The 27,248-nt window shown below is 35.4% G+C and overlaps 2 protein-coding genes across 4 annotated transcripts in view; one reads left to right on the top strand and one right to left on the bottom strand.

Moving 5' to 3' along the window:
* LOC111049973 overlaps positions 1-27,248 on the bottom strand; it is a 385,365-nt gene that overhangs the window by 164,529 nt on the left and 193,588 nt on the right. The window lies entirely within an intron of this gene.
* LOC111049972 lies at positions 1,014-13,020 on the top strand. 3 transcript variants are annotated; one of them, XR_005572114.1, is made up of 2 exons: positions 1,014-1,603; positions 3,173-3,665. XR_005572114.1 is itself a non-coding variant. In XM_022336185.2 (2 exons), exons 1-2 carry the CDS (start codon positions 1,485-1,487, stop codon positions 12,876-12,878), a joined length of 471 nt encoding a protein of 156 aa, XP_022191877.2. In that variant the 5' UTR covers positions 1,215-1,484; the 3' UTR covers positions 12,879-13,020. The 3 variants fall into 3 exon arrangements, 2 of the variants coding, with proteins under 2 accessions (XP_022191877.2, XP_039291056.1); XM_022336185.2 differs by lacking the exon at positions 3,173-3,665 and adding an exon at positions 12,527-13,020 and having other exon boundaries at positions 1,215-1,603; XM_039435122.1 differs by lacking the exons at positions 1,014-1,603; positions 3,173-3,665 and adding exons at positions 11,965-11,987; positions 12,527-13,020.

Raw genomic sequence — 27,248 nt, 5'->3', positions numbered from 1 at the left:
GATAGCGAGTCAGAAGAGGGTTCATAGCTATCTGAACCAGAATATGCTAAAATGTTATCTACTCCACTATCACTTGTACCACAGAGGAAAGAAGCACTACTACTGTATACTTATTCCGTGCTTGTACCAAGATCTATAGAACTGTCACTATCAGCTTCGGGGATATCAAGTAGCTTGTCAATTTCAGAAGAACTTAGAGCCATATTTGAAAACTATTCACAAACTTTGTTTTACTAATCACAAAACTTTCAAACTATTTACGGAATGTTAGTGCTCATATTTACACGATAAATTCAATATACAAACAAGAACAATCCACTTTTGAGCATAAAAAAGTCATTTTTTCAAAGTCAGAAACGTTAAAAAAAGTCACACTATTAGTAAGGTTTTGTAAATATTACGATGGGTATAGCATAACAACCAAATGACGCATGCTACGCGACCGACCAGATGTCACTAACCTTAAGACAGCTAGCTGGGAGATTAGCCGGCTGGACAGGTTCGCCAACCCAACAACAGAAAAATTGATGCACTTCAAATAAAGTGCGTTGTAAAATTCACGACGGCTTACCATTCTAGGGTTAATTGAGCCGCAAAAAGTATTTTGAAATTGAATTATTTGAAGTTCGATCCAATAAATTGGATGAGGAAATACAATAAAATTAGAATTTATCTTTCTGCATATTTATCTAGATCACTGGTTCCCAATGCGAAAGCTCTAGAAGTGGTCTGCGATAAGTCCGAAGGAAGGAAAATTAATGTTTCAAGCTTTATTAGTGTTTTAAAAAATTTCTTTATTGCCTATATTTAAGTCTAATCAATTTCCCTTCGAAAATGATATATCAAACTCATCGTGAGTTCAAAATATGTTTACAATCGGTAAAAGAAGTGATAAGTTCCAAATTTCTAATGCTATAAGATAGGACTTAAAAGTTTGTTTGGAATCTTAATGGCGGATTTGTACCATGTGACCGGCTAACCAATCAGAAGCGTGACAGTCAATGGCCATACTGTGGGTAATATAGTTACTGTAGTAGAGTTCTGCTTTTGCTATTTTATGTGAAAATATAAAATAGATGGTGAGTTGTGATAAAGAAAATAATGAACTTATATGAAATCAAATCACTGAATTCCTGTTTTAGTCATCTGTTGTTCAACTGGAGCTGATCCAGATGTATTAATAATTGATCAATAAGGTGTTATAATATTGATAAACAAGTCCTCACTACTAGAGGTTGAAACTCATTCCGATTGATTCAACTTTAAAATCAAAATTGGAAATTATAAAATTGAAGCGGGAAATATAATTATTGTATAATAATTATTGGAAATTTTGTTCAGTATCAGATAATTTTTTAAGAGTTATCAACCGAAACATGATCTGCGAGACTTTTGATATGACATCTACCCATCTATGTGTTTATTAAACTATAGGTTTACAAAAAGTAAATTTGCATAATTATAGAGATTTTGAACCAGGAGCGATGATACGTATTAGGCATCAAAAATATTTGTGGAGCTGGGCAAGGGAATTTATGTCAAAAAGCAAAAAAGCTGTACCGGTAACTAGAAAAAATATTGATAAACCAGAAGATTGCACGATGTGAGTAGCCTATACTATAGCCTATTTTTACTCCAGTATTCCTGGAGTTTAGAGCTGATGTTCTTGTTTTAGTTTGGCTTTTTAGTAACTTGAATGTTTATTTTCACGAATTCACTGATTAAGACTGAGTGAGTTACATTCTCATCTTATTATTCACTATCCATGTAATGTAAACATTTTAGTCTATTATTTATCTACGGAGCCACGGAGAAGTCTAGTACTTGTATAAGTATTGGCTAGACTTTACTTCCCATGTTAGTGTGCCAGTGATCACTTCTATCACTTAGATATTGAAATATCAATGGTATTAAGTCCCAGTATAATTTTATTCCAGTATTTGTTATTAATTGAGGACACTCCACTTCAAGTTCATCAGTACTATCGATATTAAAATATCAATAGAATTGAAACTATCAAAAATAATAACCTACTGAAAATGAATGTAAAATGTCTGAGTGATAGCTAACTGAGAAATTAATAACTAAAACTAAAATAGAATATACTGAACCCTCTTTGATATCAATGTAAGTATCACTGGTGCACTCAAAGTAAAGTGTGTCCTATCAGTTACGATATTAATTTGTTGGTTGATTAACTTTATAGTTTATTTTATTATTAGTTATTAACTTATTCCATTTTTATTTCTATATATACATATTCTATTCTATTGTTGATGATATTCTATACGGTACTATCGTTATTTTTATAGCCTATTGTGCACTCATAGTAAAGTATACCTGAGTATCTTTTAGAAAATACGTCATAAAAGAGAGATGATTGATTATTTATATACTACAATTATAATATTCCAAAAAAGTAAAGGAAGTCAATTATTGTGGTTTGTCTTGAAATACTGTACTCACCAATGAATCAATCGCAAAAAGTCTTCATTGAATCAATATCAACTTACCTGTAAAAGAAGAAACCATAATTAGGAAACTGAAATAGATGAAACACATGCAATAGAGTATTCATAAAGAGAATATTTCAGAAAAAATCAACTGTTTTCACCCAGTAGGCTACTATGAATAAGTAAGTGATTTGAATTAATCATTCAATGAGTGAAGATCATCATTAAGTGTATAGGTGCTGGCGTTGATTTCAACTCATACCAGAATGTTTTTCACCGTTCAATCGATAACAGACCCCCACTAGAATAAAAGCTAACAGTTTTGAGCTATAGTGAGATCCACGTTATATTTGCAGTATTTGATTAACATTTGTGCTGCTATTCTTGTCTATCATCCCTGAAAGTGGATAGCGCTAACCTTTTCTAGCTACAAAACATTTCCAGAACTGATTTTTTCAAGGGAGTTTCATAGTTTCAATCGTTCAAATTCTAGTGTGGATTGCAACTTTGCAACCTGAATGTTACTACGGTACATTAATTAAAGTGAATTTCTCCTTCGTATTTCTACTTGAAAGTTATAATAGGCCTACTCATTAGAAATTACAAAACACTGATTCATCAAATCATCAAAAGAAGGTTAATTAGTTGTATGCAATAATGTAAATGGAGTAAAAACATAATTTTCATTATAATGTAATCTGTATTTAAATTTGTTTCAGCACAAAAGAGCCTCACCGTGACGTATCATGGCCCTTACAGAAATTAAGAGCTTTCTTGTTGGAAGAGATAACGTGTCAAATTTGATTTTCAAGGACGGGGTGTCCACTTATTCACCCAACCTCCCTTCACTTCCACACCCTTCAAAGCTCAGTGACAATTTTTATTTTAGCAGAGATGCAATGCGTGAGGTTGTACCACCGACGATAATCGCCCCACAAGAAGATGATTCAGATTGTGAAAGCACTCCTCGAACACCTGGTGAAGTCTATGGTGATACCTGTGTTCCATGCTCTCATAGAAAACCTGAATTGTCTGGTGATTATAGGAAACCGTATGTCAAGATAAGATGAGTTAATGATATTATTCTTCATTCTACTCTTGTTGGAAGAAAAATATTTAGTAATAAACAATGAAAATAGCATTAATGATATTGCAAGAAGTTATAACATTGTACCAAAATGATTAAATAAATTAATCAAAGAGGAAGACAAATGTACTATTTCTCTATTGATTTATTATATTCATAACTAGTAGGTCACTCCGTAGTTTTCCAATACAATTTTACTAGTACTCTTTATTCTCCTTCACGAAACAAGATCTTTCTCCATGCTTATTTATTGTTCCATGAAAATTCTGATTCATTCATCCTATGAATGTCATTAACGTGGTGAGATTTATCTCCTCTATTGCTATTGCTATAAGTTAGTTCCTCTATCCCATAGGATACTCTACCTCTAAACGATTAAAGCATGACTGACAAATAATGATTTGAAGGAAAGAGGTGCTACCATATTTTTTAAACTCTACTGTGTGGGTTAGAATGTAGCAAGTGCTTTGTGAGTTAATACGCCTTCCAAGATCCGAGTAATAAGGTTGAGCTCTAAGATTAAACTTTCAAGATTAATTTACACTACTCATTAATGGATTTATGGAGTGGATTTAAGAGGGTAGCAGACTGGTCAACGTATATCAAATGTAATCATTTCCTCTATCTTGCATTTAAGTTGGATGGACATTAAACTTCGTTTACTATTCAAAAATTATTCACTATTACCACAGAATTTTAGATAGAACTCTGCCTGTGTCGAAATATATTTGTTTTTGTTTAATGTTTTGAAACTGTTCTCCACGTAAGCTTATTCTAGTAATGCTATTGATATTTTTCCTGTATATTGCGAATTCATACTCGAGTATTCAATCTGATTCATCTCCAGAAAAGTTTGAGTAGGCTACTGATTAAGAGATACTTGCACTTAGTTCGATACCACGGATTATGTTGTGGTGAGGGGGGGAGTAGAGAACGCGAGCCTACACCTGTAGGAGAGGTGTGCCGTGTGCCTGCCTATGCACGTACATGGCAAAGTTTTGCACTGTTTTATTAATGTTGCACGGAAGTCAAAGATGTCGAATGCGCACGATTCTGAGGCTAGCACGAGTGGTTTAGGAGAATCGATTCCTGCAAACTTATAGAAGTTGTTGTATTCCCGCAGGAATCTCGTGCTGTGCTCTGCTGCTGATGGAAATTCCAAAACTGTTAAAACGTCTGCAAGTTTGTCTTCTTGTTACTGTTGCTGATGCTGTTAGTTCTTCCCACTTTAAACTGTCAGCATTCATTTAATATACCACCAACACCTCCCATTCAACCAAGACTGACAGCTCAAAGTGAGTCTCACTACAGCATCCCTTACAAAATGTGATCTGTAGCAGTTTGGAACAGTTACAGTGTAATAATTATTTGACAGCAGACGTGACAAGCCCAAACAAGCCACCGGCGATAAATGAGTTGTTATTCTGCAGCGCAGAGCTGTGAGCGACTTGTCATAAAGTGGGTATCTCTGAGGATATTTAAATTGAATCCGTGAATAAGAACTGTATGGCAAATTGAATTTGAGATTTATTTGTATCGAATATATATTTTTTATCTCAGGGTGTAAGATTCGGCACCTGACGGAATAGGTAGAGCCATTCATCTAGTGAATTAGAACTATGATAAATTATCGCAAATTGTATTGCAAAAATTAAATATTGTATGCATACGTTTGATAGCCTAGATTTCGTACTTCTTTGATTAAATAGAAATTTCTAAAATATTGATCTATATTTTTCTTTCAATTAAATACCTTTAATACTAATTTTTACTTGCGCAAGTATTACTCTTATTAATTTCTCAATTTATAATAACCCTTTCGGCGAGCTAGCTTTGATCATCAGATTATTTCGAAGCACTAGGGCGCCCATCACTAAATTCAAATTTAATCACTCACGTGTCGAAAATCTTCTTGTAAGCCGCCGATGTCGATCCAACTCCATGTGGTCCGGGAATATGGTAGCCGGAATCGTCTCCTCCAAGGGGTTATAAATTTAATTAAAATGAAAAATGACTTCTGCTTCACAATAGCATCACGAAGTCTTTTAAGAAATTTAATAATTTACTTTAACTTTAATTTTACAAAATTATTAATAAGGTACTTCGCTCTAAAATATTTGGGGTCCTCTTATGGTGGCATCTGGCTGGCGAGTCTGGTTCTTCCTTCTCAAGTTTTACAGATTCTCTTTCCGACTTTCAAATTAGCATAAAATTTAAATATCTCAATCCTCCGCCATTAAATTCAAATAGATCTTACAAAAAATGCCAAAATATTGCTTAGATTATATGATTAATAATTTCTTTGCATTCGAGCCATATTGATAACATAGATTACACAAATTTTTACACAAAATCTACTACAATTATATAAATATATATAAATATTTTTGAATTGGCCTACAGTTGCCGCCTATTAACTGCCGTTTTACTATTGGTGCATGCAAATTTTATTAGGTATTCATGCTGGTACCCTGGTAATTTATTTCTGAATACATTAAATTATTTTTATTTGGTTTTTTATTTATGCTCTTTGCATGCTAGTTAATATTATATATATTAATATTAATTCCATGCTAACTAATAATTAGCCACGTGGACGGGTTTTTTTCACATTGCACACCATCCGAATGCAATAAAGCTCTGCCAAGGGGTTTTGGTCAGATTCTACGTTCTTCGGTTTGATCGATCTCTAGGTCACCGATCCGTGAATACATCTATATAACCTCAATCTTCAAATATTTTATAAATAATCTATTTATGAGTAGTAAACTTCCTTCAAATCCTTTTTAAGTTCTTGTACCATTTAGCCAGAACAAGCTGATGCTATCTAATCTTGTTATTATCTGCTTGGCGATATTAGCCAATTACTTTATTTTTAGACCTATTACTATTTCTGTTAGGGCTTTTCATCTACCCAGATTTAAATATGTTACACGCGCCCCTGGGTTTGAATTCAAAATATTTGAGAATCACAATGTTTTTAATGAAAACCCCCCTTCAATACATTGATATACACTATACTTTATTTATAAATTATACTCTCCTACTTCTATCACATTTCGCAGTCATATTTGCTGCATCTCCTTATACCTTTATCAAAAACAATAACAAATTCTCCTCCTCAACACACATAAAAATATCATAAATATAAACTTCTAAACGTACTCCTCCTGACACCATTTACAACACAGTAATTTTTGAATTCGCCGCTTGCAGGGCTGCCAACTTAACTACACACATTTCATAATTCTCATAAATGATTCCTTTTAGACAATAATTTCGATTCATAAACTTCTGGGCTTATATCTTATAGTATTTCTTAGGTCTTAATATAAATAATTTTCTATACATCAGGTACAATACTTTCTTTTGCTAATGGCTCTTTGGTTTTGGTAACTGGTATTCACTTTAAGTCTTTTCAGGTAACAAACGTGGCATAATTAAAAGTAATAAATATAAAAACATATAAATAAATATATCGACATTAATAAATATAATAAATAACAATAATAAATAACTCTTTGGGTACAGTACTTCTTTTTATAAACATATGTTCAACAGATATTACATTCATTTGATTTGGGTGGCTTTGGTCAGCTGTTCGCTGTTCTACAATTCATAGTGTTACATGTTACAGCAGAATTTGCTATCGACTTTCATAACTAACCTAACTGCTCAATTTTTTCTCTTAAAAAGGTAATTAACAAATTTTAATTATTATCCCCGCTTGTGTCCTTTTTTATCTGATGTATATAATTTAATTACATATTTAAAAATTGTTCTTTTTATATGCAGGCTTCTAACGGCTGGAAGGAATTAAAACACTGGATTGTTGCCACGAGGTCCTATACCAAGATTAAATTTATTAAGGAAGGTTAGTAATCGGTTTGATAATAATGTTTTCCTTGATTTCTTATCATATTATTTTAAATTCGATTATATTTCATGTAGAATTGTTGTGATTTACTTGCATCTTCTTGCATTTTGTTTGTAGATGTTGCTGTAGGCCGGTTAGGTTATCTGCTATCTGTTGGTGATTGTTGAGGCTGTCCTATGATTAATTTTTCCATAAATTAAAGCCCTTGTATCTTGTGTATCTTTCAAATAATTCCAAGCTTCATTTATGATAATTCCTTTTTCCTATTATCCAATCATCATTAATTTTAATTCAAAATCTTTCCTCTTAGTTCTTTAATATTCTTGATCTCGGCTCATTATAACTCAATAGGCTTACAACAATAACATTTTATAATAGCAATTTCCATTATCAATAGATTCATTTAATAACAACAATAAATATTTTTCTTTATCCACAACACAGTATTTTATTAATATCACAGCCATCATAACAAATAATTTCACCATACAAGATTTCCAACAGTCAAACAAATTCCTTCAACACTAACATGGTCTTAATTATAACATCAATAGCATCACTTTTCAATATTATCACAGACATGGTAATCCAACAATACAATAAATCAAAACACTAATTAGTTCTTTAATAATATAATCTTTCCACATATAATAGCCCGGTACTTCCATTTTATTGACATTATTCCTTACTCCTTTCACTCTTCTTAACCACCTTCCATTATTCATTAGTCCATCTTCCATTTCCTTGTTGCCCATGCACGAATCCATAGTAGTCCTATCAGTAGCTCCAGTTTTAATCCATTCATTCAATCCATTTTGCCGGTCACATCGCTGATTTGCCCTCTTGAAGCGAATGTGCCGCGGATGCACGCCGTCGGTGATCTCTTCCTGTCCTCCTCGGTGTCGGTCCGGTGTCCTCTTCGGGCGTTTGAACCGTGCATGCGGCCGGTATGCGCGCGCGCGGTTCCTCCTTTTCTTTCGCCTCCGGGCCTTGCGATGCATGCTCCTTCGGTCATGTAGTCCGTTCTCCTCGTCCTGATGCCGGTCGGGTGTCCTCGGGCGCTTCCGTCTCCGGGCCTTGCGATGGTCGCTCCTCTTATCCGGTAGTCCGTCCTCCCTGGTGTCATCCTCTTGGTCCTCTATCCTGGGTTCCTTGGGGTGCCTTGGTGGGGTCGAATGATGCGCGGGTGCGGTGGCGGTCTCCTCCTGGCGATTGTTTATTTTTGGCAGTGGTGGGATTTCAGCATTATTATAGTGTATCGGTTCTTGTTGTAGGGTTGTGGACGGTAGTGATTCTTCGGTGGCGGGTGCTCTTCGGCGGGAAACAGGATACTTAAAAGGGTTGATGCTTGCGGCTGGTTTTAATTGCATGTTTGGCGGTGGTTTTGGTGGTGGTTTATCTGGTGTTAACATCTGTTTTTCTAATATTTTCGTTCTTCTAATAATATTTCCGGTAAATCATTTCTAAAGGTGGTGTATGATGTTGAAATATCTTGATTTTCTTTGTTTGTTTCATTGGAGCTTGTCGGTGTTATATCGGGGTTATCATATAGTCCTGGTTTATTAGCTGTAGCTTTCTGTGTATCTGGTGGCGGTTTGTGGGTGTTGGGTTCTGTGTTTTTGGTGATTGATCTGGACGCATGCTCTAATGTGTAGTTTGTACTTATTTGATGAGGTGGCGGTTTGTAATTTCTATTGTAATTATTCTGAGTGTAATCATTATTTGTGTTAAATCGATCACGGCCATAATAATAATTTCTTTTGTAGGTTTGCTGTGGATAATGATTTGTTTGACAATTTTGAAAGCTTCTATTATTCCAATTATTATTGTGTTTATGATCATTTCGGTGTTCAAATTGAGGAGTAGGTCGTGAGCAATCATATGGTACTGATTCATAATTTGGCTGTTATACTGATTAAATTTTGAGTTATGTTGATTTGGTGCGTATCTCTGGTCTGAACGGTGGTTTGATATTGCCATCACAGACTGTATGCCATATAAATGATTTATCAGCTGTTTGCAATCAGTAATGGGTTGTGTGGCGAGTGCCATTCTAACTTGATACGGTAGCTTCTTTAAAATAATACTTGCTAATGCCGATTCGTTAATGGGCTCGCTCAATTGAGAATTTTTAAACTGTAGGGCAGTGACGAAAGTGGTACATGCACCGTCTAAGTTAGGGTTGAACTCGCATGATATGATGTCCGCTAGCACGTCCAACTGTTTACTTCTGCTCCAATACTGTTCCAGGAAGACAGCTACAAACTCATCCAATGATGTAAATTCATGGGCTCTACTCCGAAAGAACATCAGGGGTTCGCCAATCAATAAACTAGTCAAACGAAGACGCCAAAAATTCCAAGAGGTGGGTGTTAATGATTGAACTAGTTTTATCTGATCTATAAATTCTTTAGGTTGGAGATAGCGGTCTGTATTGTCAAAACGGCCTAATTCATTGAAACTGTGTAGTGAATCAAACGTTGCTATGGGAATAGGCTCTATATTCTCGTGCGGAAATTGATGTATTTGACTTTCAAGTTGTACCAACTTCTCTTGGGCCTGTTTCCAATGACTAGAAGCTTCTGTTTCATTATCTACTACTTCGGCATTTAATTCAGATGAAAATAATTGCTGTTCTCCAACGGCTGTCTCCAATGAATTAAGTTGTACTTTGTTTTGATTTATATCAGAATTTAGGTGAGCTATTTGTGTAGATTTACTATTCTGTTGTTTATTTATGGAAATAAGTTGACTATTGTTCCTGTTTGTAGCTATTTCATGAATTTGTGAAGTGTTTTGTGCTGGTAGGTTATCTATTCTTTCCGCAGTCTCCTTACCCATTCTTACCGATGTATCCTTCAGTGATTCCCGCATTTCCTTCATTTCCGCCTTTAAGTTCTTCATTACTGTGGTCATTGTTTTTTCTAAACTATTAGAAAATGACTTGATCATCCCCTCTACTATAACCCTCCTTATTGCTTCTTGGGAGACATTTAACGGTTTATTACTGTTCACAGGATTCTTGGCGGTGATTGAAGATATCTGGGCGTTGGACTCCATCGCGCCCCCCTCAGCGTCGATCTCCGCTACTATCGCCGTCTGCAGTGTGTCTGCTACCTTACTTTGCGTGGACGAAAAGAGACTCATATTTTAAAAATGGATTAAGTGTCAAGTGTTTGTTAAAAAAGTGAAAGTTTTGGCCAACAAGGCATTAATAAGGACACAAATGAGGATAGGCCTATGGACATTACAAGCCAGGTAACCTATTTATTACTTAAGCTCTTATAATATAATAATACTATTCATTGATTTCTGACTAGCAGTTTAGGCCCATAAAATATAATAGCTCTCTCTATAAAATATATTTTCTTTTTTTTTACAATAACATAATAAAAATTTTCTTTAAAACATATAATTTCTCTTTATTTAAAGCTATTGATTCCCCAAAAAGTAATACAAATTTCCTTCGCCAGTTTTCCTCACAACTCGTATAAGTTATCTATAATTTTCAATATGGTTATTGACTTAATTTCAAATAATTATTCAATGAGCTTGGCTCTCATCATCAGTCCCACGTTGGTACGACATGTCTTTGTGTCGTATCCGTGGCCTATCACGTTGGGCGACATGTCTTTCTGTCACGTTATTCTTTATATTAAAATAACGATTAGCCTCCTGCTTGGCATCAGTCGGTAAAGCATGAGATTTAATATAATTAGGGCGTGGTTTTCTAATAGTATTCAGTCTTAAAAAATCTTGATAGGCCTAGATATGGGCTTCTCCAATAACTCTTGTAATTCAATAATAATAAATATATATATATAAATGATACTTATACTATAGAGATGAGGAATATAAAATAAATTGCACACCATGAAAATTTTACACATATATTACATAAATAATGCAAAGATCAATCGAGGCAAAAAATATATATAGAGCGATAAAAAATATAATATAAAAATAGAACAATATTTGAAATCAATAAAAATGTCTGAGTGATAGCTAACTGAGAAATTAATAACTAAAACTAAAATAGAATATACTGAACCCTCTTTGATATCAATGTAAGTATCACTGGTGCACTCAAAGTAAAGTGTGTCCTATCAGTTACGATATTAATTTGTTGGTTGATTAACTTTATAGTTTATTTTATTATTAGTTATTAACTTATTCCATTTTTATTTCTATATATACATATTCTATTCTATTGTTGATGATATTCTATACGGTACTATCGTTATTTTTATAGCCTATTGTGCACTCATAGTAAAGTATACCTGAGTATCTTTTAGAAAATACGTCATAAAAGAGAGATGATTGATTATTTATATACTACAATTATAATATTCCAAAAAAGTAAAGGAAGTCAATTATTGTGGTTTGTCTTGAAATACTGTACTCACCAATGAATCAATCGCAAAAAGTCTTCATTGAATCAATATCAACTTACCTGTAAAAGAAGAAACCATAATTAGGAAACTGAAATAGATGAAACACATGCAATAGAGTATTCATAAAGAGAACATTTCAGAAAAAATCAACTGTTTTCACCCAGTACTATGAATAAGTAAGTGATTTGAATTAATCATTCAATGAGTAAAGATCATCATTAAGTGTATAGGTGCTGGCGTTGATTTCAACTCATACCAGAAATGTTTTTCACCGTTCAATCGATAACAGACCCCCACTAGAATAAAAGCTAACAGTTTTGAGCTATAGTGAGATCCACGTTATATTTGCAGTATTTGATTAACATTTGTGCTGCTATTCTTGTCTATCATCCCTGAAAGTGGATAGCGCTAACCTTTTCTAGCTACAAAACATTTCCAGAACTGATTTTTTCAAGGGAGTTTCATAGTTTCAATCGTTCAAATTCTAGTGTGGATTGCAACTTTGCAACCTGAATGTTACTACGGTACATTAATTAAAGTGAATTTCTCCTTCGTATTTCTACTTGAAAGTTATAATAGGCCTACTCATTAGAAATTACAAAACACTGATTCATCAAATCATCAAAAGAAGGTTAATTAGTTGTATGCAATAATGTAAATGGAGTAAAAACATAATTTTCATTAATAATGTAATCTGTATTTAAATTTGTTTCAGCACAAAAGAGCCTCACCGTGACGTATCATGGCCCTTACAGAAATTAAGAGCTTTCTTGTTGGGAAGAGATAACGTGTCAAATTTGATTTTCAAGGACGGGGTGTCCACTTATTCACCCAACCTCCCTTCACTTCCACACCCTTCAAAGCTCAGTGACAATTTTTATTTTAGCAGAGATGCAATGCGTGAGGTTGTACCACCGACGATAATCGCCCCACAAGAAGATGATTCAGATTGTGAAAGCACTCCTCGAACACCTGGTGAAGTCTATGGTGATACCTGTGTTCCATGCTCTCATAGAAAACCTGAATTGTCTGGTGATTATAGGAAACCGTATGTCAAGATAAGATGAGTTAATGATATTATTCTTCATTCTACTCTTGTTGGAAGAAAAATATTTAGTAATAAACAATGAAAATAGCATTAATGATATTGCAAGAAGTTATAACATTGTACCAAAATGATTAAATAAATTAATCAAAGAGGAAGACAAATGTACTATTTCTCTATTGATTTATTATATTCATAACTAGTAGGTCACTCCGTAGTTTTCCAATACAATTTTACTAGTACTCTTTATTCTCCTTCACGAAACAAGATCTTTCTCCATGCTTATTATTGTTCCATGAAAATTCTGATTCATTCATCCTATGAATGTCATTAACGTGGTGAGATTTATCTCCTCTATTGCTATTGCTATAAGTTAGTTCCTCTATCCCATAGGATACTCTACCTCTAAACGATTAAAGCATGACTGACAAATAATGATTTGAAGGAAAGAGGTGCTACCATATTTTTTAAACTCTACTGTGTGGGTTAGAATGTAGCAAGTGCTTTGTGAGTTAATACGCCTTCCAAGATCCGAGTAATAAGGTTGAGCTCTAAGATTAAACTTTCAAGATTAATTTACACTACTCATTAATGGATTTATGGAGTGGATTTAAGAGGGTAGCAGACTGGTCAACGTATATCAAATGTAATCATTTCCTCTATCTTGCATTTAAGTTGGATGGACATTAAACTTCGTTTACTATTCAAAAATTATTCACTATTACCACAGAATTTTAGATAGAACTCTGCCTGTGTCGAAATATATTTGTTTTGTTTAATGTTTTGAAACTGTTCTCCACGTAAGCTTATTCTAGTAATGCTATTGATATTTTTCCTGTATATTGCGAATTCATACTCGAGTATTCAATCTGATTCATCTCCAGAAAAGTTTGAGTAGGCTACTGATTAAGAGATACTTGCACTTAGTTCGATACCACGGATTATGTTGTGGTGAGGGGGGGAGTAGAGAACGCGAGCCTACACCTGTAGGAGAGGTGTGCCGTGTGCCTGCCTATGCACGTACATGGCAAAGTTTTGCACTGTTTTATTAATGTTGCACGGAAGTCAAAGATGTCGAATGCGCACGATTCTGAGGCTAGCACGAGTGGTTTAGGAGAATCGATTCCTGCAAACTTATAGAAGTTGTTGTATTCCCGCAGGAATCTCGTGCTGTGCTCTGCTGCTGATGGAAATTCCAAAACTGTTAAAACGTCTGCAAGTTTGTCTTCTTGTTACTGTTGCTGATGCTGTTAGTTCTTCCCACTTTAAACTGTCAGCATTCATTTAATATACCACCAACACCTCCCATTCAACCAAGACTGACAGCTCAAAGTGAGTCTCACTACAGCATCCCTTACAAAATGTGATCTGTAGCAGTTTGGAACAGTTACAGTGTAATAATTATTTGACAGCAGACGTGACAAGCCCAAACAAGCCACCGGCGATAAATGAGTTGTTATTCTGCAGCGCAGAGCTGTGAGCGACTTGTCATAAAGTGGGTATCTCTGAGGATATTTAAATTGAATCCGTGAATAAGAACTGTATGGCAAATTGAATTTGAGATTGATGTGTGTATGAGGGTTGTTCGTTGAAAGATGTAGTAGAAAGCCTATTGCAATATGAATTCAGAGAAAATGTAGGCTAATCTAAACCATGATATTTTATAATCCAATCTGCTTGAGTATATTATGTAAAGTTTTAGGTAATCGAGGATTCATACTCGTACTCATGAGATATGACAGAAGTAATAAAAATTATTTTTCAAATTAAATTCTCAACAAGTAATCCAAGAGAAAAACAACAAAAGAGTTGGATCTGTATGCAGTAGACTGTACAGTTTACAATATTATGAGATAAAAATTGCTTGAATGATATACACTTGGATCGCAATTTTATGGGACTTGTAGGACTGTTTATTAGCAGTCTCTGAAAACTTTTCAATGATTTCTTCTCAATTTATGAATAAAGGATAAAAACTCCGATAAATCTAGATCCAGGAAAAATACGACGTTAAAGATGTTGATTTGAAGAGAGAAGAATCGAGAAATATCAAGCAGAAACAAAAACCAGTTCAATAGCGGAGAACTCTATTCCAAATCATTCTGATGAGTAACTTGAAGATAGTGATGTAAGAGATATGGAAAAGGTTGAAGAGGAGAACTAGAAAAAGGTGATTGAAAGAAGGACAAGATGAATAATTATGGGATGAAGAAAAGGAAAAGAAGGCTCATTCCAGCTTTTTCCATATATAGTTTCATTGGATAATACTTTTAGACATCATCTCTTGATGAGCCTTGGTTGGAATATTGAATCAATCAAAAGAACGATGAATTCAATGACCGATAAAAAATCTCTACAATTCTGTTTTGCGCTTGCAGTTTCTACCTTCCTTTCATAATTCTGAGGCAGTCAAGATTTGAAATGATAGAATCATATTCATGAAAGTATTTCATTGGAATCTTATTGAAAAAAATTTTTTATTTCGTGAGGCTTTATAGTCATTGAGCTGAGCAGTGAGTGGATGCTAATCCACGTAGCCATATCTTCCGAGTACAGTTTCTATTGATGTTAAAACAAATCCATCTGGTTGGCGGCGTATTCTGTGATTCGTCAGTTTGGTTTTCATTCAGAGGATACTCTTGCATGGCTCACAGTGTATTATTCTGTGATGCGGGTAGTTTGCTTTCCCGAGGCATTGACATGCAATCGCCCACTCACTCTCTCCACACTTCATGCTTTATGACATTGTGATTTTCCGGCCAATTGATTTTCCGAAGCCTGGTTGGGTGTGGAAATCCCGCAAACAGGACATTGAGAATGAATGTCCATCAGATTCAAAAAGATTTTTTCAGTTAATAATTTGGTACTACATTATGCTTTTTCATGTTCAGTGCTATTTTGTTTTTGTAGCATCATGAACTTCACCAGAGTCAGTGGAAATTTTCAAATTCTATAAATAGATAAATTAAACCCCGTCTATTCATTACTAAACCTGTGATCATAATATATTGATCATCGGATAAGGATGAAATATCTTATTTTCAGTGCAGAATGATGCTTCAGATGAGCAGGAGTGGAGAAACATTTGAAAAATGAATATTATTCGAGAACTGATAGTGTTACTTAAATACTGGTTCTTTAAATTTAAATATTTCGAACTAAAAGTTTCAAATGCTCTGAAGTGGACTGTATAAAACAAATCAAATCTTTGAGTTGAATAATATATCCATTCAGGAAAACCACATACAAAGAACATAGAAAATCAGAAAATGGACTCACCAAGTACTACTTTCATTAGACTTAGTAAAATGAACGAGAGACTGAAAATTGCTAGTGAGGAACGAAGAAAAACATCCAGTTTGTACATTCATGCAAGTGAATACAAAATTCAAAGGAATTAAAGAGCATGATATTTTCTGATTGTAAGGGCAAGGTTAGTCTTGGAGAAAAAATGAACGAATGAAATTTTTAATTTGTCTTTTTATCTAGAGCTTTCTCGCTAACAAAACTTGCTTACCCAAAAAATAAAGAATTTTCTAGCTTATTAACTTTTTCATGTCACGTTTTTGAAATTTTGAAAAACTCCCAACTTTATTTTATTCATACAATTTGAATGAACTTAGAATTTATGAATTAAACTACATCATTAGAATCGGTGATTCATTCGCTATAAGTACAGAGAATTTCAATGTTTTATCTTAATTGTAAGGGTGTTAAATGACGATGTATTTGAAGCTACAATGAATAAACTGTATGTTCAGTGTGGTTACTCTATCACTTCTTTACTACACGTGACGTAACGCTGGCGTTCCCCCCACCACTTTGAATTTCACACCTGTGAGTGATCAACCTTCTGTCTACTAACGTTGTGTGTAACTAGCCTTCCTGCTGTCATAACAATCATTACGATATTGACACTTGTTATCCAAAATAACAACACTTTGTAGTCTGGAAATTTTGAAATTCCACTTAAAAAAACTTCAGCTGATAGCTAGAAATCAGACTATAGGATTATTCAAAATATATCAGCTGTCGAGTGGATTATCAATTGCATGTAATGACGCATGTAATCAATTACTAAAATAGCATAGTAATTTATCTTGACCTTTCCCTGCTTTCAACTCCGGCTGACCTGTTACCTAGTATGTCTTGAAAGAGATTAGCTTTTGATGTTAGCATTTTTGATGCACCAACCCTAACAGTCATTAGTCGTTTTCACACTGATATCTCGCCGACACGACAGGACAGGACAGAAATTACTCTGATGGACAGTATAAGAAAAGGCTGCGGTTTATAACTGCGTGAGTTCAACTGTTCATAGAACTACTAGTAGTAGATTGTTTGATTTCACGTTTTTAAATAAATCGTTGATTTATTTTCGATTGTTTGTGAGCTAGATCAGCTTCTAAGCGTGAATTCTCGGAATAAGGTCAGACTGTCGATAGTTGAATGAGTGCGCATCCAGATGCCAAACAGATTAATTGCCGGGCCGTATTAGTCGCATTGTTGGCTGACAGTGCAATAGGTAGCAGCCAGCATCACGAGTCAGTGCTCTCCCCAGATAAATCTTTAAAATCGGCGAACGAACCGATCCAACATCAGCATACTGCAGCACTGAACTCTGGGATATGGAGACGGGGGCATTACTGCAGTTACCCGGCGTAGGTCACTCAGTCAGAACAGCAAATCAAATGAAATGGCCAGTCCCACAGGGCCTGTCCACTGTCCAGGCCAGCTAACTAGCTCCTCTCTCTCTCAACTAGCACACATGTCCGACTCGTTTACTTCCTGGTCAACCCTACCCGATACAACTTTTACAATAATTGAGAGCCATCTTGTCCCTGCCTCAGAATGCAGAGTGGAACATTGAAATTGCTCAATTACGTCGTTGTCATCGTCGTGAGACGACCTGTACAGCTTCTGCATTGTAGAACTCATTCGTTTCCAGGTTCTCGTTTAGTCATCGAATTTATATATGGATCAGAGTGAGGGTAAGATAGCTTAACTTATGCGAAAATACTTCGTGAAGGATCTATGTTTTAGACTTGGGTTAGTGATATAAAAATGAGAATTGTGTACGTCTGAATGAGCTATATATAGTGTGAACTACGGCATAATATATATATGGTAATAAGTGTTGGATTTTCCGATTGGGTTCATCAATATCGTTTCGATTTGTGCTATGATATGAGCTTATTATGAACATATTGAATGAAAATAGTTTGTGTGTGCTGGACTACTGAAATACTTCCAGAAACCTGTACTTGGCATTCAATTTGAACTCCATCATAACCATGATGTAACATTTTATGTATTCTTATTACATAGTCTGTATTACAGACATATTCAATTTGATGTGCGCGACATAATGAACGCTCTGTAGTTCATTCACCTTGGTACAGCATTTGGTTGTCACCTAATATCCGAATTATCAATCCAATCAATATCAATAATGTAGTTATCAGATTATAGTAGTCATATTTCAGTAAAGAGTTTTTATAAGTTCGTACTGTCATACTCTAATAGATTGGATTGGACTTGAGGATTCATCTATTTTGAGTAAACAGATTTGGCTTACTTCGAAGCAGTGTTCTAATCCCAGTTGGAAATCAATTTCAAAATAGAATAAGATATGCTTCCATTCATCTGTTGATATGATGCAACTCAGAATGCTCGTTCGAATGTGGGTGCATAATTTCTGTTAAATATTTTTTGTTGTTTGTGACTGATGAGATTTATCTCGTTCAATACGCATGCCAGTTCGATCTTGTGAAAAAAGTCAGGAGCACAAAGAATTTGAATCATGTAAATTTGTGTGAATCTCCTAGAGAAAGTCAAAGAGTCTCTCAGAATCTTGAGGGCACATTTTTTGAGCATTTGGAGCTAGTGAAGCATTCTAACGACCTTTCACAAGCAGCAAGCATAACTGCATCACATTTTTATATGAGACGGAAATGACTTGGTAGTTGGAGCAACTTTTTGTTTGCGAGGCCTATTCGAGTGGCCGGGTAGGAAGTCTTGGCGGTTTTTATCGAGTTGTTATTATATGGGACTCGATGATGGTCGAATTTAGGGGGAAGGGGAGGGGAGCAACGACAAAAACATACTATAGCTCAGGGGAAAGGGCTATGAGGGGGTGGAAAATGTATGCGAGTTGGCAGCAGTTGTGTTTGGATAGCGACCGTCTTGCCGGTTCATTTCTTCTTCTTCGTTCTCCTCCTCCTTATTTTTTATTTGTCTTCTTCTCCTTCATTCCACCTTTTTTCTTATTTTCTTCTACTTCTTCTTATTTGTCTCCTTTTTCTTCTTCTTCTGCATTATCATCCACCTGAACCCTTGCACTCTTTCTCGCTCATCTCTCACCTCTTCCTTTTTATTTATTTCTCCTCCTTTCATCAGCTTTTCCTCGTCCTTTTACATTCCTTTCACTTCAACTCTATTCAAACTATTAGTCTTATATTTTCCTTATCCACTGTCAGCTTCTTACCACCTCATCTTTCTTCGCTCATCATTCATGCTCATTACATCTTCCACTTCTCAATATAATTGATCTTTTGTTCAAATTTCTTATTCTGTCTTCTTCATTTTTTCATTTTTCTATTTTCTTCACCTACTCAGCTGCTTCCATACTAATTCTTCATTGGCGTTCATACTTCTCTACTGCTCATTCTCACTTTACTCTCCTACCTCTCACGTCCCCTCATATACCTGTTTCTACTGTGATAATCCATATTCCTGGGGGTATGATACCAATTTTGGATATGAAAAATCACTTATCTGTAGATCCAAAAGAATCTTGCCTGAGAGATATAGGTTAACTTTATATAACTCAGGGCTATCTGATTCAGTAGGTGAATCAATCTAATGGAACCCGGAAGGGGATAACCATATAAAATATTTGAAACTAATAATATACAGACTATGAGACATGCTGATATTTTCCAAATAGATCTTGTGAATGTCAGAGTGACTAATGATAAGATCTGTTAATCGGTCAGAGTAAAAGATGATGTACGTCACACTACTTAGATAATAATCTTCTCTAGTAATATTATATTCATAGAATTTTTTTCAAATTCTACTCTCTTATGCTGTTGGCCTTTTCCTGTTTGTATCATATTTATTTCTTCTTGGTTGGTTCTATTTACATCTTTTCCATCATAATAATCTTTCACATATCAGTCCCTCAGTGATATGAGTTCTATTTCACCATACTCCTCTCCTATGATCCATCTTTTTCCAACTTGCTCTCTTCCAAACTTATTCTCTTATTTCCTTCTTCCTTCCGCCCCCTTTGCCTTATTCTGGTTCCTTCCTTTTTGTTCCATTCCATTCTTTCCACCTCTTCCTGATTTTTCTCCTTTTCTGATTCTTTTTTATCCTTCTTTCCGCTCCTTTATCCTGCTCTTCTCCTTTTTCAATCTGTTCGTCTTCCTTCTCTTCATTTTATTTCTTTTTTGTCCCCTCATTGGTTGTTCTTTCTTCTCTTTCTCCTCCTCCTCCTCTTCATCCTTGGTAGTGTTCCCACCGCCTCCAAGAATCACGACTTGACTTTTTACGCGGCCGCTCCTCCTTACTTTTCGAGAAAGTTTTCCCTCCCAGCCGGTTAATAAAAAGTTTCCTTTTCGGGCTGGAATCTGCTGAAACTGCTGTTGACGGTCTCTACCCCACTTCTCCCTCTCACAGCTGCCAATGACTTCCTTCACTCTGCCAACCGGCCAACGGTCACTGCAAAAATTACGCACAAACTTGGTGGAAGCGGCACTTCTTCCAACCACTTTGCTATTTGTGATTTCCTCTTTCTGGTGTTACCTCCAGCGTTTTTCTCACCACCTCTTCACCTTCTTCCTCCTCCTCGTCCTCCTCCTCATCCTCCTCCATCACCTTCTTCTCAGGTACCATCCCCTTCGCTTCCTACTCATCCTCCTTTTACTCCTACTACTCCACCTCCTCCTCCTCCTCATATTCTCCTCATCCTTCTCCTACTCCTCCTCTTCCCACGCCTGTTCACTCGACTGGACCGCTGCTCTCCTTAATTGAGCCCTTTCTTTGTTGGCAAACTTTTTTTAACGACACCTGAATCGGAATGATTAAAATTATGACTTGTCGTTTATCATGAGTGAAAAGAATAGCCGTGAAGAAAGTTGATTGAATTAAACTGTATTATGAAGCGGATACTTTGATTAAATTTGAACTGTCAAGTATGAATTTCGTCCTTGAGTTGAATCTTGGGAGATGTATCTTCAGATGCTCCTGTTTCCGAATAGGGTGAAGAGCAAACAATACAACCCAGTATCTAAAAATGTTAATTTCGTTGACAGTCAACAGGACTCAAAAAATTGCGTGTAACAGATGCCTCAACCTAATTCAATTGCGAAAATACAGTATAACGTTTTGTTATTTCATTATTTGATACAAAAAAATGTTTCCTCTATTTGAGCAATATTCACTAGCCATTCTAATGAGGACAAACTTAGTGAAGTACTCTGATTGCCTAGCAACCACTACAACGAGAACCTTACTCATTCGTTCCTATTAATGGTTGTTAGTCAGTACAATAGTCAGTCAAGACGTATTAATCATCTATCACAGATATTTGTCTATATTGACAATATGAATTCAATTTAAGATAAACACTCCATATATTTGTATAAAAACTTCTTTTATTTAATTTTTTCTATTATAAAGCCGAGGAAGCCCTGATTCCCAAGGCAACCAATTGTATTGAGTCTATTAAATTGAAGGCCAATCAGAGAGTAGCTTACAGAATTATTCTAGGAAGAGGCAAATTTTTCTGAAAACCTCTTTCTTCTGGCTTAAGATCCTGACCCGAGAGGATGCACATGGAGTTTAGGGTTTTTTCTTCTTCCTTTTAAAAATTTTTAATGAACTATTAAGCCAAACCCTTTTTTAAATGTAATGTATGTTTGTTGAATGTTAATTGTTTGTGAACTCAGTGCTGTCAAGGAGTTCGTAATTGTAAAGATTCCCATAAAAATAGCTTTAATTCGAAAGAAACTTATAAAAATCTGGATCACGCGTTAGCCCAGCAGTGACGAAAAGGAGCCTACCCAATTAATTATTGGAAATAATTAATTCAATCCACGAGAACATCTAGAACTTCAGTCAGTGAGTGATAAGTCAAACCAAATGAGCTCATTTTTTCTACGTTCAGTGGGGTAATAATTAATAAAAAAGCGCTATTCCTATTAATTTGAATTAAAATTAAGAGTCACCACGTGTTGAACAATATCACATAGTTCATAAGAACATTTTATAAATTTATTTAATATATGTAGGAAGCTTACTTCCATGCACAGCCCGAATTCATTAAATCCCTGAGATCTCATGTTTGAATATTAATTTATTAATTATAAATTTGTTTGTTGAACCAAGTATAGTATATCAAACCTATAGACCGAACGGGTTTTTATTTGCAGAATTTCGTATTGATTGGAAGTCTAATATCAGCATTAAATATAATATATTTATAATTTGAAACATACTATTGTGAATATTAGCGAAACCTGTGATAATTACTCAGATTCTAGAAAACATTTATTTAAGTAAATTATAGTTATATCGAATATTTTATGCATATCTGTTTTATGGGAATATATTTTGTGTTTTATGTCAGCATACAAACTTATAGAATTTTTTATTATATCCTAACTCATCTTGTGTTATATAGTTTGAGCTGTTTTGGTACCAACAAATATTTAGCAGCACTTAAAATTATTGAATCAAGTGATATTAAGCTTATTCAGAGCACTCAATATTTATCATCCTTTGATGATACTCATCTCATATACCAGAATAAGTATATTAAGAAATTATATTAATAAGGTTCCAGTTATATCATATAAGGATCCAGAGAGCTTCCAGAACTGGCGTTGTAAGTTCTAAGGAATTTTGGAAGGGTATATTGGTGAATACTAGTATTCACGACGAGCGTTTTAAGAATCAACTAGAAACAACTATAGTTGGTCCTTATTATTCTCTAGTGATGCATGGTTACTGATAATCAGTCGTCAAATATTCTTTTAATTTCCTTACTGGTATTCTTCAAGAACTTCATAGAAGCAGCGGTAAGAATTACCAATCACCGGTCACTGAACCTTATGGTGATTATTTGTATTTATAAAATTCATGTTTCTACCACTGAGCTAGAGCTGAGGTTTGAACCCAGTAATTTTGCGAGCCGGAAGGCCTTAATTTTTTGTGAATTTATTCGCAAAAGAGGGAATTTAGAGACTGCTCTTATAAATACCAGAAACATCGTATTAACTGTGAAGGAATTACCATTAACAACTTCACACAATGGCACCCAACCAGTGGAGCGTGATGAAAAGCTTACCTACTCAATCTCACTATCAATGATTAATGAAATTATTGATAAACCTGAAAACTGCAAGAAGCATAATCTGAAGTTGATTCAACAAGATATATCTGATAATCTATTGTAAGTTTCTGGCTAAAATAATTGAGTTGCTCTTCAAATTAAAATTTTTCAAGCTGCATAAATACAGACAAACTATATCACACGAGTCTGATAACATAATTCTCATAATAGAGGAAAAATTGGATGGAAATTTCCATAAAAGTTATAGTAAGATTTTGATTTTGATTTTTGAATCTAGACATTGTATGCTGACCAGGGCTATAGGTTATTTGAGGCATCACAATACTGTTGTTAGTAAGGAAGATAAGACCCTAACTAAAATTTTAAGAACCATATTAGTGTAATTTGTAAGCCATACCTGTCTATTGATGTCCGTTTAGTAATATATGTACATGACACTTGAAACTTTTAACACCACACAATTTTATCCAGAATAGGCACTATCACTGAATTCATTTTGATATTTCTGAAATTTGGCAACACACTTGGCACTTTATTCGAAGTAATCCATAATAACGTCACCATGAACCAGTCGCCAGCTAACTCGCAAATTTCCTACTTCAGCGACCACCCCCAAAATTATGTAGCTACGACACCGGCCACTCAACAACCTCAGGACAATGCAGCGGAGACCCCACGAGAGAGAGAGGGAGGCAGCATATGCTCCATCAATTTCGACCCGCAAAACTTGGCCCAATTGTCTTCTACGAAGATCGATAACGTCGTTGACGCGATTAATTCCGATGAGAGTCCGGCTGAGGGAGATGAGGGAGTGAGGGCGTCCAACTCGGTGCCGGCGTCTCCGCAGATCGCTCCAAGTGTCGCCGAGGGAACAGAGAGTGCCGCCACCCAATCGCCACCTGACATGACCAGTCAACCACCACCCGCCGCCACCAACCTGGAAAAACGCAATATTACCTTAGACTCTTCAGTTGGCTGTGTTACAAATCACCTAATGAATGATTCCTCGAGTGAGTTTAAACTCATGATCAACCAAGCCATGGCAGAGTTGATGAAAGAGATAAAAGCAAGCCAGGATAAAGGGGAAGAAAATACCAAAATCATACAAAAAGATGTCAAAGCTGTACAAGGAAGTGTGGAAAAAATGGAAGAGAAAGTTGAGGGAAAATTCTCTGAATTCAAGGAAGAAATGAAAAATATGATAGACATTAAAATAGATACGCAATCTACAATCATCAAAAAATTAGAGACCCGTATAGATGACGTCACCTGTCAGATAAACGAACGGTTGGATGACGTACCAAAGGAAGTTAAAAAACAGGTGGACGTATTGAGTAAGGAGCTGGGCACCGCTATCATGGGAACTGTCATGGGAAAGGTGTTAGAAAATAAGGGCGAGATAGAGTCGAAAGTGGAGGAAAATAATAAGAAAATAATAGAGATAGTCAAGGAACAAAGTAACGTGCAGGCATGTATGGCAAATTTAGCGGAGGAGGGGGCAAAATCAAGTGAGAGATACGGCATGTTGGAGAATGCTATAGGCGGACAGCAGTTGAAGCTAACCGGATTGTATGATGAAGTGAATACACATAAGAAAATTATGAATGATAAATGGATCGCAAATGAAGAACGAGTCTCCAGAATAGAGACACGTATGGAAAATATCCCAGTCAGTCGAGTGCAGTATACACCGAATGAAGTAGTAAACGGCACTCAACTTTTTCAAAGTCTTGGAAAATTTGATAATTCCTACCGTCATATGCAACCCCGACCATTCATAGATCAAATAAAAGCTATTCAGGAATTGATACCCACCTCTTGGTTAGTATGGCGTTTCCAATTATCCAGTCTACTACTCGGCGAGCCGCTGATGTTTTTCCAGAGCCGGATGCGAGATATCAACAGCCTGGAGGACTTCATCTCCCAGTTCCTGCAACAGTATTGGAGTAAATGTAAACAGATGGACGCATTGTCAGAAATTATTTTATGCACTTACGATAGTAGAAATAGACAATCCTACACTGATTTTATAACAGATCTGATGAGCAGAAACGATCAGTTAGACGAATCTCTAACTGATTCATCACTGGTCCACATATTATCAAAAAAGCTTCCTTTCAATGTTCGTATGACACTGGCAGTATCTTCGATTTCCAGTTGTGAAGAACTGATAGAACATTTACATTCTATCCAATCAGCTACTTCTGAGCCAAATTATATAAATAGACAAGCAGGAAATTTTACTCAATCTAAAAACAATAATAATAGTCATTTCAGAAAAAATTATAATAGTAAAAATTATATTGCAAACGCTGGAGCAAATGCGCAAAGTGCAAAGTACATTGAAAATAATTCCAGGAACAGATCCCAATATTACAATAGTAAACGGTATCACAAAGAAGCACATTATGACAGCAGACGTCATTGGAAGAGAAACGATAAACAGGATATAAATTTCACAAATCAGGACGATCATAATCAAAACAGCAATAGGCTAAACACATCCTATACAGTGGCATGCACAATAAAAACAGACCAACAACAACCTACAGTAAATCAACCACCAGAACAAATCCACCACCGCACCAGCCCGCCACCAAATAAAGAAGCCAAACATACATCAAAATCAATCTGCAAAAAGCAACCCATATTAAGCCTACTATTTCCCCCCGAGGATCTACCACCAGTAACCAGCCCACCACCGAAAATAACATGCAACATTAACACGGAAATAATTAGAGAATCACCGATAATAAGACCTGAAAATGATACACCACAGTCATGCACCGAACCTGTGTACCAGCATGCAATAACCCCACAGCATACCAAGTTTGAGCAGCCACCATCCAAGCATCGTTGGATCCACCCGCGGCACACTAGGTTCAAGGAGCAAACCGCTACCAAAGCAAGCCGAAAGTGTGACCGGCAGGACGACGTCGGAGCGAACCCTAGAGTCCAACACCGGAAGGCCCACCGGAGAAAACAACAAAGAAGGCCCCGGAAGAGAGGTTACCGTCCGCATGCCAAATTCAAACACCACAAAAAAGAGGCACAGGAACCAAGCGACCAGGAAAAGAAGGCAACATGCAGGGAGGAATACCGGCACCAGAATGAAGTGGATAATGATACCATCATGCACCCGAAGCACACGCGGTTCAAGCAAGCAGCTTACCGTCGTGATTGCAATTACGGAATAAAGAAAAGGAACATGCTCAAAAACAAGGAAAAGTAATAACGGATACGGGTTTAGAAAATGATAAAGGAAGAAATTATTATAGGAAGCTATTGGAAGATGGAATATGTGCATTAAAATTTAAAGAAGGAATGAATTGTTCATTGAAGGAAAGAACATCTGTGTATTGTTCACCAAGAGGTTATGTTACAAGCTTAACAATTATGCTGATTCATTTTGTTATGACTATTAGTACGACTATGATGTCCGGTAAAAATTATGTTGCAAATATAATAATGGAGGGTAAAACGTGTGAACTAAAATCGAAAGGAATAGTACATTGTTTATCGAAAATGGAATTATACGATTGTTGTTTATGGAAAGGTTATGTTGGAAGAAATACAATAAATACATTGATTTATTTCGTGAATATTATTATTATTATGGCTGTGATAGCAATTAAAGAAAATATTATTAAAGTACTGATGAATGAGGGCGTGATATATGCTAAGAGAATCAATTCAAAAATTTTCAAAACCAATTTGAAACCCAGAAAAGTTGAGGATAGACAAAGCAAATATTCTAAATTATCCAAGATAAGAGAGCTGATTGATTGATTGATTGATTGATTGAGTACTTTATTTATGTAGATTACAATATATACTGGCTTATACACTTATATACAATAGCTTACAATACAGCAAAATTATAGATGAATTTACATAATATAGACTAAGAAAATAATTATTGAACTGTATATGATATGAAAAAGCAGTTTGTAATAAAATAACTCTAGATAATAATCATATTGTTATGCATCTACATAAATTGGCGGAGCTTTGGACATATCAATGTCC

The sequence above is a fragment of the Nilaparvata lugens genome, chromosome 1, assembly GCF_014356525.2.
Source record: "Nilaparvata lugens isolate BPH chromosome 1, ASM1435652v1, whole genome shotgun sequence".
Lineage (NCBI taxonomy): Eukaryota > Metazoa > Arthropoda > Insecta > Hemiptera > Delphacidae > Nilaparvata > Nilaparvata lugens.
Note: the sequence above shows the minus strand (reverse complement) of the source record. Positions and strands in the feature narration are given on the sequence as shown.

Coding starts and splice junctions, on each gene's coding strand:
- LOC111049972 (XM_022336185.2), top strand. CDS start 1,485: ATGATACGTATTAGGCATCAAAAATATTTGTGGAGCTGGGCAAGGGAA. Junction 1,604..12,526: donor AAACCAGAAGATTGCACGAT/GTGAGTAGCCTA, acceptor AATTTGTTTCAG/CACAAAAGAGCCTCACCGTG.